The sequence below is a fragment of the Cervus canadensis genome, chromosome 11, assembly GCF_019320065.1.
Source record: "Cervus canadensis isolate Bull #8, Minnesota chromosome 11, ASM1932006v1, whole genome shotgun sequence".
In the NCBI taxonomy this organism is placed as follows: domain Eukaryota; kingdom Metazoa; phylum Chordata; class Mammalia; order Artiodactyla; family Cervidae; genus Cervus; species Cervus canadensis.
The window spans coordinates 4,529,339-4,544,841 of record NC_057396.1 but is presented as its reverse complement, the minus strand read 5'-3'; the positions used below and the strand labels follow the sequence as shown (position 1 = coordinate 4,544,841).

The following is a 15,503-nucleotide window of genomic DNA, read 5'->3' as shown; positions in this document are numbered from 1 at the left end:
GCTGGAGAAGGAAATGGCAACCCACTCCAGTGTTCTTGCCTGGAGAATCCCACGACAGAGGAGCCTGGCAGGCTACAGTCCATGGGGTTGCACAGTGTTGAACACAACTGAAGTGACTTAGCACGTACGGGCGGCAGGAAAGAGGAAGGAAGAGAAAGTAAATGCCCAGTCTCTTTCTAGAAGCCCATACAGTATTCTGCTTACACTTTTTGGCAAGAAATTAAACACATGGCCATATCTAGTCATAAGCGAGGCTACAAAACAGTCTTTTAGCTCGATGCATTGCTACCTCAAAGGAAATTTACTGCAGCAAAGGAAGAGGGGATCATGTTAATAGAGGTACCTAGTAAGTCTTTGCCCTGCTGAGATTTCTATAGGTCGGGTATCTGTGAATCCTTTTTCTTGGGTGAGTAAGTTTCCCCAGAGAAGACTCATCCAATTCCCCACTTTGATCTCCCAGCAAAAAAGTTACAGGAGGTGCCTCTTGTGCCTGCGTGACTGTCTCTCAGCACACCTCCGAGCTTAGCTGCGCAGCCGTGGACAGGTCTGCAAAACTCACCTTACTGACACAGGCCACCCTTGACCACACACTGGGTGTCTTTGTGCTTTTTGCTCAGGGCATTGAGCTGCCATGGTGACTGACAGGTCAGTTCCTTAGAGCTACCTGGTGGTGGGGCGGGGACTGAAGGATGGATGTTCCAGCCTCCCACCCACGGGAGAACAAGTGAACAACTGAAAGGGGTTCTGTATGTTTCTCAGTAAGTCCTCCTGGAATTGAGCCCCAGCTCCTGTAGCAGAAACCTCAGCGACACATACTTGAATTAATGAACTTTCCCTCTTTCTGTTTCACTCTGCTTTCTCAACCTCACTCTTGCTTCCTGGGACCATGTCCCCAATAAAATGACTGCACCAAGGTCTTGCCTTAGCCTTTGCTTTGGAAGGAACTCAATCTAGGATAAAAGTAATATCATTCTTAAGTTTTAAGTTTAGATTCTCACATCTCTTGTACTCAAAACTTCAACATAGCATCCAGAAAATACCACATGTTGTCCAGAAGGAAACCTTAAAAAAGGCTAATGTTTAAAATTACTTACTATACTTCATATTGCTATTCACTTTCTTTGCCTATGAAATATGGTTAAAGAAATAACATGAATTCAGTTCTTGGGTTGAAAATGCACAGATGAGGCTTGGGCCAGGAATCTGTCATAAATAGCTGGTGCACCTAGCAGGTGTTCTGAGATGAATTTCCCATCTTTGTGCCTGTAAAAACTGATTTCATAAGAAGTTTTAGAAGATGCCATAGTCTGAAATTGACACTTAAAAATGAAATCTCAAATTCTTACAGGTCCTTTTGCCATTTGCCATTGGTACAATGAATTGCTTATCCATTTCCCTCACTTTCCTTAGCACAGTACCTGGAACAGGTAGGTGATTAATTGTAGAATAAGTGAATAAATGAAATTATAGTATTTACTAGTTTTTATTTTATCTTATAAAATGAGTTGAGAATAAAGTATTGACATACTCAAGAGACTCTTTGAAGACACTGAATACTGACAAAATATTTCATTAACCTATGAAGCAATATCTAAGAGTGTAAAATCAATAGTATAATATTTCTGATAAGGGAAAATACCCACAAATATATTGAAAATTCTCTTTTTATACTTTAGATTAACTATGTGGTAGAATATTAAGAAATCCAGTAGATCACAAGTCAGTCATTTAAAATATTTATTTTGAACTCACTTAATAGATAAATTTTGAACCAAAATTAAGTATCAAATTATACTAAATTAATCATCTGCAGGGCTTAAAAATTTTAACAGAAAAAGAACAAAGTATATGATAGTGTTAAACATATTTTATAGTTCACATATTTATTATGTTATTACATAACATGCAGCTTATTAGCTGCATTCTAACAACTGCCAATTTATTATAATGATTTTTTAATTGGAGGATAATTTCCTTACAGTGCTATGGTGGTCTCTGCTGTATGTCAACATGAATCAGCCATAATTATATACACGTCCCCTCCCTCTTGAGTCTCCCTCCCCCGCCCCATTCTACTCCTCCAGGTCATCACAGAGCACCAGCCTGAGCTCCCTGGATATTATAATGATTTTAATGTCTGGACTAACCGTTATGATCCCATGAATCTTAAAGTTCTTAATAGAAAATCAATCCATTAGCAAATTTATGCATCTCATCTCAGTTTAATTCAATTAAATAAGAGTTACTGAATTTTGTGCCCAGCACAGTTCTGTTTGTGTGGCAAACCCTAGTTTTCTGTAGAGGGTGTCCTTTTGAGGAGCTCAGGGAAAACAGAAATAAAGAACAACAGATCTAACTAGCCCATTTGCTCAGACTCTAGAAACCAAGGAGGAGGCAGGAGAGGAGGTGGTACCCCTCCTTTTTGCTGCTTCCCTGGGAAGATACCAATCATCTTTACTGGGGTTTCAATTCTGTCTTTCTGTACTGATTCATTTCTTTAAGTGCAGCTGTACTGTTTCAGCTTCCCAGAGCTGCTGTAACTAAGTATCACAAACTTGGTAGCTTAAAACAAGAGAAAATACTTTTTTTATCACAGTCTGGAAGCTACAAATCAAAATCAAGGAGTCAGGAGGGTCATGTCCTTCTCTCTGAAGGCTCTAGGATGGATCTTTCCTTGCCTCTTCCCAGCTTCCGGTGGTTGCCGTCAAGCCTTGGCACGTAGATGCATCATTCCCACTCTGCTCCATCTTCACAAAGCCTTCTCAACTGGGTATCTAGGGTCTGCTCTTCTTATAAAAACATCAGTTTTTAGACCTGCCCTAATCTAGAATAACCTCATATTAACTAATTACATCAACAGAGATGCTAGTTCTATAGGTACTTGGGGTGAGGGCTTCAATATACCATTTTTTGGGGGATACAATTCAATCCACAACAGGTATCAACAATATTTCCTTCCAAGAGTGGAAAATAGCATCACATTTTTGGTCAAGGCAATGTGTACTGCTTATGTTGTTCATAACACTTGTTTATTCACTCAAAGAGTTGTGTCCTACTCTTTGCGACCCCATGGACTATAGCTGGCCAGGCTCCTCTGTCCATGGGATTTTCCAGGCAAGGATATTGGAGTGGGTTACCATTTCCTTCTCTGTGGTCATAATCCTTACTTCTAACCAAAACACAGTGCTAAATTACATGTATCAGGTATACTTAAGACATATTTAAAAGACTTAAGAATAAATGGGCATTTTAAAAGTCAAAAAAACAAGTTAAGGAAATAATGAATATTGATTGAGGTGGCAAAGAGGACTTAATCTCCTTCTTGTGATGGATTCACTAAGATGAGATGGAATGTATGAGAACCAAATCAACCTCTGCAAACAGTGGATACTCCAAATGTAATTTCACTGAGGACAGGTCCAATGAATACAGTGATAGCAAACAACATTATTTGTTATTCAGAAAATATAAATAGGACACAGTGTAATAGATGTGCAAATTAAACTTCCCTTCCATATTCAGAAAATGGATACAATCACATTTAATTTTGCTTCAACTGTATCTACAGTCAAGCCATATATTGCTTCTGTTGATTCTAGTAACTCTACGAGCATGAAAATCAAATGCATGATATTTTGGTCCACTGAAGAAAAGGAAGAAGGCTATAAAAAAAAAAAAAGATACAATGTATTGAATTAGCTAGTAGAAGATCTTGGATATTTTCAATTAAAAAACCCCACTCCAGTCCTATTATAACTATCAAATGCAAATGAGATATTTTTTAAAAATTAAATAAATTTATTAAGTTCACTTTCTACTTACAATTCTCCTGGAAAACTGCATCAACTCTACTTTTTATTCCTCGAAAAAAGCTTTGTATGCTTTGGGGATAGCCTGGTTCCATAGATTGACTTTGGTCATCATATCTGATGAGAAAAAAATCATTCCATAGTTTAAGACCAATACAATATACAATGATAATGATTTTCTTTAAATTGTATATACTTTAAAAAGTGCCTTCACACATATTTTCTCATTAGTCCTTCACAATATCCTATTTACTGGAACTAATGATGGTTAATTTCTCTACCTAAGGGTACATACCTATTTATTTATAAAATATACCAGTATCACTAATACTAAGGCAGATTTCTGATTGCTGGTGCAGTGTTACTTTCAAAAAAGAGAGCTTATGTTTCTCTGGTTTTTACTTAATTGATTCATCATCTCTATCTGAATAAATATAAGTTCAGTATAACATTTGCTTGAGTGTAGTAGAATTTAACTTTCAGAATTTTATGAATAAATGAGACTTAGCCTAACTCTTCCTTTGTATCCCACTTTAGTGCTCTATTAAAGTTAGCTCTTTTTCAGGATATAGCGTGCTCAATACCATTGTGCAGGCGTCTCAACTTGATGAAAATTTCAAAAGCCATAGCAACATCAATCATCTTGTGAAAAAGAATGCTCATCAGAAACCATCTAGATATGTTAAACCTTCAGATACCTGATCATTGATGGTTTCTAGACAGGGTGAAAAACACAGATTTCAATCTCTAATGGAAACAAATCTTACCTCCAGAATTGGTCATTTACAAAGAAGTACGTTTTTCTCCTGTAGGAAACAGCTGCATCAATTGCCTGGACACTGCTCGGGAAGCCATAGTTTGATATATGCTTGGGATAACCTTGCTGAACGTCATAGCCACTCAGAGCCCAATACTGCGTGCCTGTCAATGATTCAGGTTGTATGTCAGATAGAGTTTTTCCATTCCTACAAAATGTGTATCATTTCTTAACCTTTGCGTAAATTCATCATAGGAATAAAAATGGAAAAAATAGTCTTGAAAAGAAAAAGGTGGTCAAGTTAAGATCATTGGGCTATGATAGCCCTCATGGTTCCCCAGCACCTGTAATAAAATATTCCCAACATCTTAGCTTGGCATTCAGGGCCCCACACTTGGATGTCTTATCTCATGTGATGGCTATCCAGAGATTTAACTAGAACCTTGGGGGAATCTTGGAGAATTATACCCGGGATGAGGGTGGAAGAATGCTAAAGCTGGTCTAATGAAGTGTTTTTATTTTGTAAATGAGGAAATTAATGCCTGAAGAGGGTACAACCTGCTGAAGTTCACACAGCAGTTAGTGGTGGACAGGGGACCCAACCCAGGTCTCTCAACAAAAATGCAGCCAGCGTCAACACTCTCTCCTTGACTCACCTCTTTGAACCTGGAAAAGAGCACAAAGGCCTCCTGCCGTTCCCTCCACCAGGAACTAAATGAAGAGGACAACCTTGGGCAGTTACCTTTGAATACGAAAATCAGGTCCCTGTCAAAATCCTCATAAGCAGCCTGTATGCCGTTTGGCAGGGAAGGCCAGTAGAGAGAAATGAAATTGAATTCGATCATTCGTAGCCGACGGTGCTTCCTCCAGACGTACCTAGTGGAACACAAGCAGAGACGCACGCGTGACAGGCCACGTAGGCGGCCTCCTGCTGACAGGATATGACGCACAGGAAGGCGAGGCTGGCAGCTCGGCGGCCAACATGTGACCCGTCTTTGTGGTGACCCCGTCCACCTGGTGAGCGCTCTGCAGGTGTCAGAGGAGCCGACAGGAGCGGCCTCACTCGGTCACATTTTAGGCTACCGCCATTCTGACACACTGACAAGCCTTCTGTTGTTAGGCCCTTTACCCCTGGGGCTACGATATGATGAGGATATTTAGAATACAAGCACACTCAGCCTGTGGGTCCACAGTCACAAAACAGCCAATGGAAGACTGAAAAATTCAGTCAGATGATTTCTCCCAGATCTTATTAAGGGACAGTGTCCATTCACCTGACTGAATCTGGGTAGAACTGAATACTATTTTGGTCTCGGAGAAACCCAGCCACAGAATTTCCAACAGCTAGAGCCCATGTTTGTTTACATCTTCAGAAACATCTGAATATTTACCAATGTTTAAACTATTTTTTCTTTTCTGGGATGTTTTGAGTTACCCAGAAAGTACTACCAGTTCCATTGAGATTCACATGCATAGAATTCAAAGGAAAAGCTGAGCAATGTGTACCGTGTGACTTAATTAGAATCTAGTTTTAAGTTAGCCAGTAAAGATGTCAAAAGAAGGAATATTTCATTCTCATACTTGTCTTTGAAGAAGAGTATTTCTCCACGGAGTGTGGTGACAGCGTCAAACGTCAGTCTGGGGTCGCAGGCTGTGGGGGTGGTTGGTCCAGTAGGTTGGACAGGGTTGCTTGAGGGTCCTGAAATTAAAAGAAGACTTACTATAAACATAAGCCCACGGGTGTATATTCGATACATCTCAGGTCATTGAAGGGTCTTGGTATGAAAAGAAATGCTACCTGACTATCCTACAAGCTGTTAAAAAGTAATCACATATTAGACTTTCTTTAAAGTCTTTTTTTTTTTATAATTAAAAAATCACACAGGGCTTCCCTGATGGCTCAGTTGGTAAAGAATCCGCCTGCCAAGGCAGGAGACATGGGTCTGATCCCTGGTCTGGGAGGGTATCTCATGCCACGGAGCAGCTAAGCCCGTCTGCCACACTGATGCGCCCAGGAACTGCCACTAGTGAGCCCGCAGGCCGTGACCACTCCAGCTTGAGCACCCTGGAGATTGTGCCCCGCAGCAGGAGAAGCCACTGCAGTGAGAAGTCTGTGTACCGCAGCGAAGAGTGGTCGCCTCTCGCCGCAACTAGAGAAAACCCGGGCAGCAATGGAGACCCAGCACGCCCGAAGGATTGGATAAAAAATAAAGAAAAGAGTAGTGGTGACTTTAGGGACAGTTCCAGGTTGTGAAGCAAAGAAATGTGAATTCCCTCCCTTCCCCTCTGCCAGTTTAAAATCAGAACCCCATGTTTCTTTCCCTTCTTGGCACCTCTTTCTGCATGTTTAGTCACTCGGTATCTACTTTCTCATTTCCCACAAAAGTCCACCTTCAGGAAGCTCTTATCTATCAGTGTTCTGCCAGACAGCATAAATCTAAGTCCAATTTTAGACATATTTTTCTTATAAATATTTAAACTGTAATGTATTTTCTCATTGCAGAACAAATAGTTGCAAGCAGTTAAAATATGGGTGAGCGAGGAAAGGAGGTGTTTTCAGAGGAAAAGGAATTGGGAAGTAGAGGTAGTCATAGACTAGGTCTCCTTGTTCCTGAAAATTCTACTGTCATGAAAAAAATTCATAGTTGTGGGACTCTAGCAAGCTTGGTTTTGACACTGCTGTCTTACCAGAAAGGGAGAATATTTTACCCAATGTGACTCTACAACACTACTATCCAATCCACACTTTATTTATTTATTTATTTATTTTAGAGAAAGAGCTGCAAACCTTTCTCTGGCTTCTTGTTCCTACAGCCATGAGGGGGCAGGAGGGCAAGAGGAAGGAGAGATGGACCAGTCCAGACCACACTTAGACAGGGCCAAAGGCCTCTATATCCCTCCCTGAAACCTGAAAAGTATGTCTCTGCTTCAAAAAATGTTTCTATCTCTCCATACTCCATCCCACTTCCTTCTTTCTGTCACAGACAACTATCTTGATATGTTCAACATATATGTATAAATATATGTTTGTTAGCACGTTTCTTGAAAATGCTTTGCTTTGTCTATATGCATTCTTAATTTGTGTGGATTCAACACACTGTATAATTTGTACACTGTGTGATATGTATCATTCTGTTTCTTATCCAGGAATCACAATGTTTTAAAGACTCATCTGTGTGTGTGTGTTAGTTACTCAGTCATGTCCAACTCTTTGCAATCCCATAGACTGTAGGCCACCAGGCCCCTCTGTCCATGAGATTCTCCAGGCAAGAACCCTGGAGTGGGTTGCCATTTCCTTCTCCAAAAGGAACTATAGAAAGAAACAAAGTGAAGTTGCTCAGTCGTGTCCGACTCTGTGCGACCCCAGGGACTGTAGCCTACCAGTCTCCTCCATCCATGGAACTCTCCAGGCAAGAGTACTGGAGTGGGCTGCATTTCCTTCTCCAAAAGACTCATCTGTGCCCACCTGATTCAGAGTTTCTCAGGGCTGCACATTACTGTATGGCCTGCATCCACCACATTTTCCCTGTGTGTTCTCCTCCTGATGGGTTCCCAGGTGCCCTCCAACATCTATCATCACAGCAGACTGCAGTGAGCATCCCTGACGTGCCCAGGCATCACCATGTGCTTAAGATGACCTTACCGTAGATGGCCTGGATGCCATTGATGTCATCTTGATGCAGTGAGTAGGTGCTGGGGTCATTGAAAGCGTAGTTGGGATACATCAGGGCCCCAGGATCAGAGGAGTGAGCCAGCCCTAAGGAATGGCCAAATTCATGGGCAGCAACAGGAAACAAGTTGTAATCTGAAATGCAAGCGTGTGCGGTGAATGGGTTGAAGTGGATTGAAGGGTGGTGGGAATAAGATCTCGAGGAATGCAGCTTCCAGGCCCAAACTACCTGACTTCTCCCTTTCCTCTTCATTATCTGATGAAATAGAGACTGGAAGGAAACAAGGTAGGAGTCATAGGTTGCGATTAGGAGTAATGAGCGCCTCATCAGGCCTTAGACTGCCTTTCTTCTAGTTCCTATAGTTCATGGACCTGAGGTTTAGGGAAATGATAATGAGGCCATCAAAGGTCTCAAGACTCTCAGAGACCCTCTCCCGCCATGTCCGCACACCTACTCCTCGCCAGCCTCCCAGACCCACAACACAACGAGCAGAGTCACAGTGAAGAGGCACAAAGAAAAGAAGCCGGTCATCCCACAAGACGGGCCTCCTGTGCGGGGTTGACTCCCTTTGGCTTCCAACCACCCAGAGCCTAGCGCCGGCTCTTCCTTGATTCTGAGCTCTCCAGGAAGCATCAGGAATTTACCACCAGAAAGAGACAAACCCCACCCCTTGTTGGTTCCTACTCATCTTTTGACTTCCATGAGTACCGTGCCTTTCATAACTAGGAACTGAAAAACTTTCAAGGCTTGCACTTCCTGTCAAATAAAGCCCAAGCTCCTTTGCCAAGTCCAAGACTACTGAATCTGGCTCCGGCAGACGTCTGAGGACTGGATTTCTGATGTGAACCCTTCCCTCCAACTGGTCTACATGTCGTCTCACAAACACGCAGTGCATTTTCTAACACTGCCTACTTTAAAAATATCATAGTTGCAGAGCACTTGCTTATATGCTAGTCACTGTAATAATATTTAATCTTACAACATTCTTAGAAATTATTTCTAATAATACTTCTACAAGAAAGGAACTGAAGCCCAGAGATTTTGGAACCTTGTTATTCGTCTTGCAACTAATAAGTGGTAGAGCTGGGGTTGAACCTGGTTATGATAGCAAGACCTGTGCCCTTACCACAGTGTTCAACACTTCCTGATGATAATTAGCCTTGAATATTCTACCCATGCTCCAAGACTCATGCTCTTGATCATCACATTCTTCCACCTTACATTCATGAATGCTTAAAAAAAAAACATCTTTGAGTGCCTGAAGTACTGGGCAAGGAGCTTGGGGGGATTTTTATTATCTGCATAGACTAGACAGGGAGACACATGCAAACAACTTGAATGCACAGAATAATGAGGAGGAAAGTCAGAGAAGACAAAACAAAGGCTACTAGGATTCTCAGAAGAAGACAAAATGGGGTGTTTCCATACTGGTTGACATAGTATGGAAAAAGGGAGACTTTGAAAGGTGGGGCTTTGGGCGTGGGCAAGGGCATTTCGGGAAGAGGAAGCAATGTGACCCCGTGCAGGATGGGTGGAGAGCAGACGCTGTCATCTGGGAACAGTGAATTGCAGTGTGGCTGCTCTGTGTGAAATGCGAAGACAAGCCATGAAAGATGATGTTGGATGATCCCCAAGAGCTTTCAGTGTCAAGTGGACATAACTGGCCTAGAAAATGTAAATACTGGGCTTTCCAAATGTAGACATGGGCTTTCTAAGAACAAAACTTCTTGCAGTGTTGGGGAGAATTAGAGGGACAGAGACTAGAAGTGAACAGTCCAGGTGGGACTCGGATCAGGTGAGCGGTAATGACCATCTGAACTGGTGGGGAGGGCAACAAGAATCTGAAGTCATGGGGAGAGTTTATTATCTTTGTGAACACACAGCTCCAAGCACAGGGATTTAGGTAGAATAAATACTTAGATCATTGATGTTAGAGGAAATGGTGGGAGGAACAGGTCCCAAGTGAAGATAAATGTTCCTTTCTTATTATTTTCAAAAAAGTGTTCCATGGCCTTTCGTTACCCTATAACCTTTTAAAGTACCATATGGTCTGAATATACCTCTTCTTATACTCAGTTCTTTCCTTCAGGTGATCTTATTCTTACCCTGAGTCTTCTCCTGAAAGGGGTAGTTTGCAATATGGGAACATATCTTTGAAAAAATAGTTCTATGAAGATGAAATAACTAGATAAACAAGAATATGTAGATGGCTGCTCTTTCCTAGGTAGGACAGTGTTCTAAATAAACCTAAATATTTCTGAATTTCCAAAAGTAGAAATCTTTTCAAACATCATAAAATTTCGCAATATTAAAATAAAGATTTGCCCTAAATAGTAAGTCAGTGGTAAGCAGACTTTTTCTATGAGAGCCCAGATAGTAAATATTTCAGATTTTGTGAGCCATGAGGTCTCTGTGACAACTGCTAAACTCTGAGATTGTGGCATGAAAGTGGTCGTAGATGATACATAAAAGGAAGAGTATGTGGCCCTGTTCCAATAAAACTCCATGTATACAAATAGGAACAGGAAGGACTTAGCCATGATTTGTGTTTTCTGATTCCTGCCTTAGGAAACAAGGTCAGGATTTAGCTTTTAAGATTTTTTCTAAACCGAAATTACCTTAGTATCTTGAGGTAATAAAGATAATGTGTGTGTGTGTGTGTGTGTGTGTGTGTGTGTGTGTAGGAGGGCAAATTCTAATGTGAAAAAGCTCAGTTAGAAGCTACATGTGGTCCCTTGGTTAACTTACTTTCACGGGTTTTGGTCCATGTTTCTTCTGCGTCAAAATGAACATCTCCTCCAATACCCGGGCCTGGCTGAAAGGCATGGGCAAGAATTCCATTGGGTCCATCAAATGGGGAATTGTCCCCATGATCTGAAATAAAACAATTTGTATTAGGTATTTGCCAAGTTTCAGGTTAGCCAGGGAAAGCACAATCGCGCCTGGCTTCCTTGAGCCCACCTTTTTGGGCAAAAGAAATCTGGATGTCCGCTTCTTTGTCCAAGGTCCTGTTGAAGGTCAGGGGTGACACGTCACTCCAGACTTTAAAGGCTTCCTCAATAAGTGCTTCTATATCCGTCCTTGTCAAGTTTGGGGTATAGTTCACAATCCTTCAAAATGAGAAGGCTCATTATTGTTCGGAACAGCAGCCCCTTGGTACATTAAATTGCTCTAGCTTGGAGTTTGTTGCATGTGTGACATGCTACCACCGAACAGTGTGTAAGAAGGGGTGAAGGACTTAGGGTTGAAGACAGACCTCGGTTCTGGACAGGTTACTACATGTCTTTAAACTCAGCTTCCTTATTCATAAAAGGAGGATGGTAAAATAGTACACCTCTCATAAGGTTTTTGTGAGAGCAAATATATATAAAGCATTTAGTTCACTTCTTGGCATATAGTAGTCTTCAATAAATATTGGGTATCATTATTAGTTAATATCATCAAAATGGATGAAAGGTGAGGCTAGATTCTCTCCAGCAATGATTAAGTCTTTTGGGGGGTCCCTGGTGGCTCAGTGGTAAAGAATTCACTTGCATGCAATGCAGGAGACTGCCTGTAAATGCTGGGGGCTCAGATTTGATCCCTGGATGGGGAAGATTCCCTGGAGAAGGAAATGGTACCCCACTCCAGTATTCTTGCCTGGGAAGTCCCGTGGACAGGGGAACCTGGCGGGCTACAGTCCACGGGGTCATAAAGAGTCAGACACAGCCTAGTGACTAAACCATGAACCACCGACATGAGTTCTTAGAGAGGCAGCCTAACTTTGCCACAGACCTCTTTAGACTGTTAGAGAAAGGAGACCAAAAGTGGCAGGATTGACAAGAACCCATGGGATCTTCACCACTTTATCCTCTCACTCATTCACTAGAATCTAAACTGTGTAAGAACAAGGACATTTGTTTGTCTCTAGTGGATTCCAAGTTCCGTATCAGTGCCTAACCCAGCAAGAGTTCAGTGAACACTGGCCCCGTGAATAAACTCTGAAACTCGAGAAATGTCACCTGTAGGTCAGCTGATTTTTTTCCCACTTGGGGTTTCCTGGGGTTCTCATAAAGCCCCCTGAGTCGGGCACTCCACAGCGAGGCTTTCTCATCATCTCCAAGGTTTCCTCATCTGGCTTCCCTGTCTCATTCAGCCCGAAGAATCGCTGCATTCTTTTAAGTGTCTCAACAATCACATTAGTTTTGCTCTTCCTTTCAGACTTATATTTGTACCTTGGCAATTGGTAGAACTTCTCTAGGTAATTCTGGAAAAAGACAGACATATAAGGGATTTGCTGTGAAATTACCTTCAGTTCTCTGGGGTTTTGCATTCCTTTTTAAGTTAGTGCAGAGGTCAAACCAGGGCTAATAACCTGATCGCCACAAAGATAAAAGCACAAATTTGTTGGTTGACTTTGACAGAAAAGTGCCTACTGGAAAGAATAGTTCATCCCTTCAGTGCTACAATTAATATTATTCATAAAAGTAGGTATTTCATTAGGGGTAAGATCGACATCTCAAGCAAAATGCTGGTATACAGTTAGGAGACTGCCTTCTTATTTTTATTAAAAAGCAAAACAAAACAAAACAGCATAAACATTTATTGACTTCTTGAAGTATTAGTTGCAGCATGCAGATTCTCTTTCTTAATCCTCTTTTCACTGTTGTAGAGGAGGGTTAATCATTCACACCGACATGAAGATGCAAAAAAATAAGGAACTTGTCAAGATGATAATCAGGTCCCAATTCACCATGTTGCTTCCCAGATGAGAACTGGGAAGAACTTGAGAAGAACACCAAACATGTTTTGGAGTAATAGTGGCATCACTCTCATTAGCCTCTTATGCGCCACAGTAACTCTTCAAGAGGGGCCAGAAACTCATTAACAAGTAACGGTTCTGAAAGTTGTTAATGAGCCAATTATGAGGCTTCTTTCTTTCACCTTAAGCATCCTGAAATGGCACTTTGCAAGTGACGCAGGACACAGCAATTTTGTGCTCACACAGGCTTGGAGATCAGATAGATAGCTTTGGGTTCAAAACTTAGCTCTGCCACGGATTAACTGTGTCCTGGACACATCACTTAGATGATTTAAAATTCACTTTTATCTCTAAAGTGGAATTAATAATTTGTCCTCACAGGGTTGCTGTAGGATGAAACGAGACAATATTTGAGAAATGCTGAGCGGGGCACCCTGTGCGGAATAAGTACTTAATCACTTCTGGCTATCATGCCATGGGTGACTGTATCATGGTAAGAAATATTTTTTTTAAAATCAAACAAAAAGAATCAACAAGAAAAAAATACTTTTCTGAAACTGTAATGCTAAGAAAATTGTGCATGACAAATTTCTGACAACATTCCTTTGTGTTTCTTTAAAGCCTTGGCCTGACTTTCATACTGCTAAACAATGGGAAAAAAGCTATCAGTCTTGCTTTTTACAATGCTTCCAAGAGTTTATAAACAGCCCCATAGTCTGATTTTAGGAAATATGACTGCATGATGAACTGATTTCTAGTTTCTCATAGTTTCCCATCCTCACACTCTCTTGTACACCTGAGATATTTGGCTGCAAAGACAAGTCCATATAGAAAGCACCAGTGATGTAGTAACTGCACTGCAGACATTCTAGAAAGGAAATCTTAGGTAAGTGAGAAAGAAAATCATTTTGTAATTAAAACCATTCCTTCTAAAAGGTTTTCCCAGCTGGAGCAGCTTGGCGGGCATGCTTTCCGAGTGTTTGAAGAGTCCAGCATGTTTGCACGCCCGGCTTTCAGAGAGCCCCGTTTGGAACTCTCCTAATCATTGAAACAAGATGTTCAGCCTCAAGCAAATCATTCACGTAATTCCTTCAGGCTGTTTCAACTAAAAAGAGACGATAACCCAAAGAATTTTCTCATCACCAGCAAGTCATCCACCCACCTAAATGATAGTTGAGGTACCTGAACAATGTTTCTATTTTTCTCTTCTGGGGATGCAGAAGACACTGGGAAGGCCCTGGAAAGCTGCACGTGGAGGAGGAGCAGAAGTGGGAGCATCTTCAGGCTGAACATGGCCTTGTCTTCAAAGACTGCCTCTCCCAGCCCGCCTTCTGCCCCTTCCCCTGACGGGTACCCCAAAGATCACAGCATCACATGTCACTCACCACTTCATTTGGTCCCTTATAAAGCCGTGTCTTAAACGATTGCCCCATCAGGAAAGTGAAGAAACGCAGACTAATTACACTCTTGACAGTTCTGCAATGTTATAATGTGATCGAGTACCCTCAAATGGGGGAGCCTTTCAGTGGAGAAAAGTACAATTTGCTACTCTCCTTCTGGGGCTTTTACATATTTACTTTTACAAAATTGTCAAGGAAAAGGAATAGGAGACTAATTCTGAAGTTAATAAACAGCATTTCTGGATACGTCAGAAAATGAGGCTGTGTTGACTTAAACAGTAGAATATTGTTTAACTAGTGGTAGGTGTCTCGGGACTAAGGAGTCTGAATGGAGAAACTCTGCACTTACCCTCCATTGTGGTAGGTCAGAAGCCTGTGTGCTTGTGGGTGCTGTGACCAAGTTGGATGCATCAGGGGGTCCTAGAGTAGTTTCTGGAAGATGTGGTTTTGACATCAATGCAATAGAAAACCCCAGTCCACCAGCTGGATTTTCTTTGGAAAGACACAGAAAACAATACTGATGGTAATGATAATAACGATCGTTTGCTAAATATTTTTTATGTTCCAGACTTACGTGCTATATGTATATGACCTTGGCCCGTGCTCACAAGGCCTTGGAGGGTGGATGCTACTATTATCTGCATTTTGCAGATAAAAATCAAATCCAGAGATGTGAGATGGCTAATATAACTCACGTGCTAACCTTGAGGAGGAGCCAGGATTCAATCGTAGGGAGAGGCTGAACTGGCAGCTACGACTGATTCATCAGGACTTATTTTTCAGTCTCCCACTCTAGCACCTGGCTGGCCCGTGATGGAGCTGTAGGTCCAGGCCTGCAGCAGCTGGGAGACCCGGGCTTGTATGGATGGAGAAGACAGCAAGAAGGGGCACAGGATGCCTCGTGTACGCCCAAAGGAAAAGACACAGAGAGGACTCCCAGACAATGTGGCTGTGTAGCAGCTGTGGTGGGCAGGGGCCCTTGGGCCTGCTTTTCAAACCATGGCCCTCGGTCCCACTTATTCTGACTGCATGTGCATGTCCACTGCTACCATACAGGGGCTCTGAATAGATTCATTCACACATGTTTATACACACAGTTGGGGCTTCTCTGGTAGCTCAGCTGGT

At 41.8% G+C, this 15,503-nt stretch overlaps 1 protein-coding gene across 2 annotated transcripts; it reads right to left on the bottom strand.

Annotated features, from left to right (window-relative positions):
* Positions 1-1,723: 1,723 nt before the first annotated feature.
* Positions 1,724-14,355, bottom strand: MMP8 (matrix metallopeptidase 8). 2 transcript variants are annotated; one of them, XM_043482364.1, is made up of 10 exons: positions 14,161-14,355; positions 12,239-12,483; positions 11,199-11,347; positions 10,986-11,111; positions 8,210-8,371; positions 6,148-6,265; positions 5,309-5,442; positions 4,577-4,730; positions 3,823-3,926; positions 1,724-3,662 (listed from the first exon to the last, which is right to left on the bottom strand). In XM_043482364.1, the coding sequence occupies exons 1-10, from the start codon at positions 14,269-14,271 to the stop codon at positions 3,553-3,555; spliced, it is 1,413 nt and encodes a 470-aa protein (XP_043338299.1). In that variant the 5' UTR covers positions 14,272-14,355; the 3' UTR covers positions 1,724-3,552. The 2 variants fall into 2 exon arrangements, with proteins under 2 accessions (XP_043338299.1, XP_043338300.1); XM_043482365.1 differs by lacking the exon at positions 4,577-4,730 and having other exon boundaries at positions 3,573-3,662.
* Positions 14,356-15,503: the final 1,148 nt, after the last annotated feature.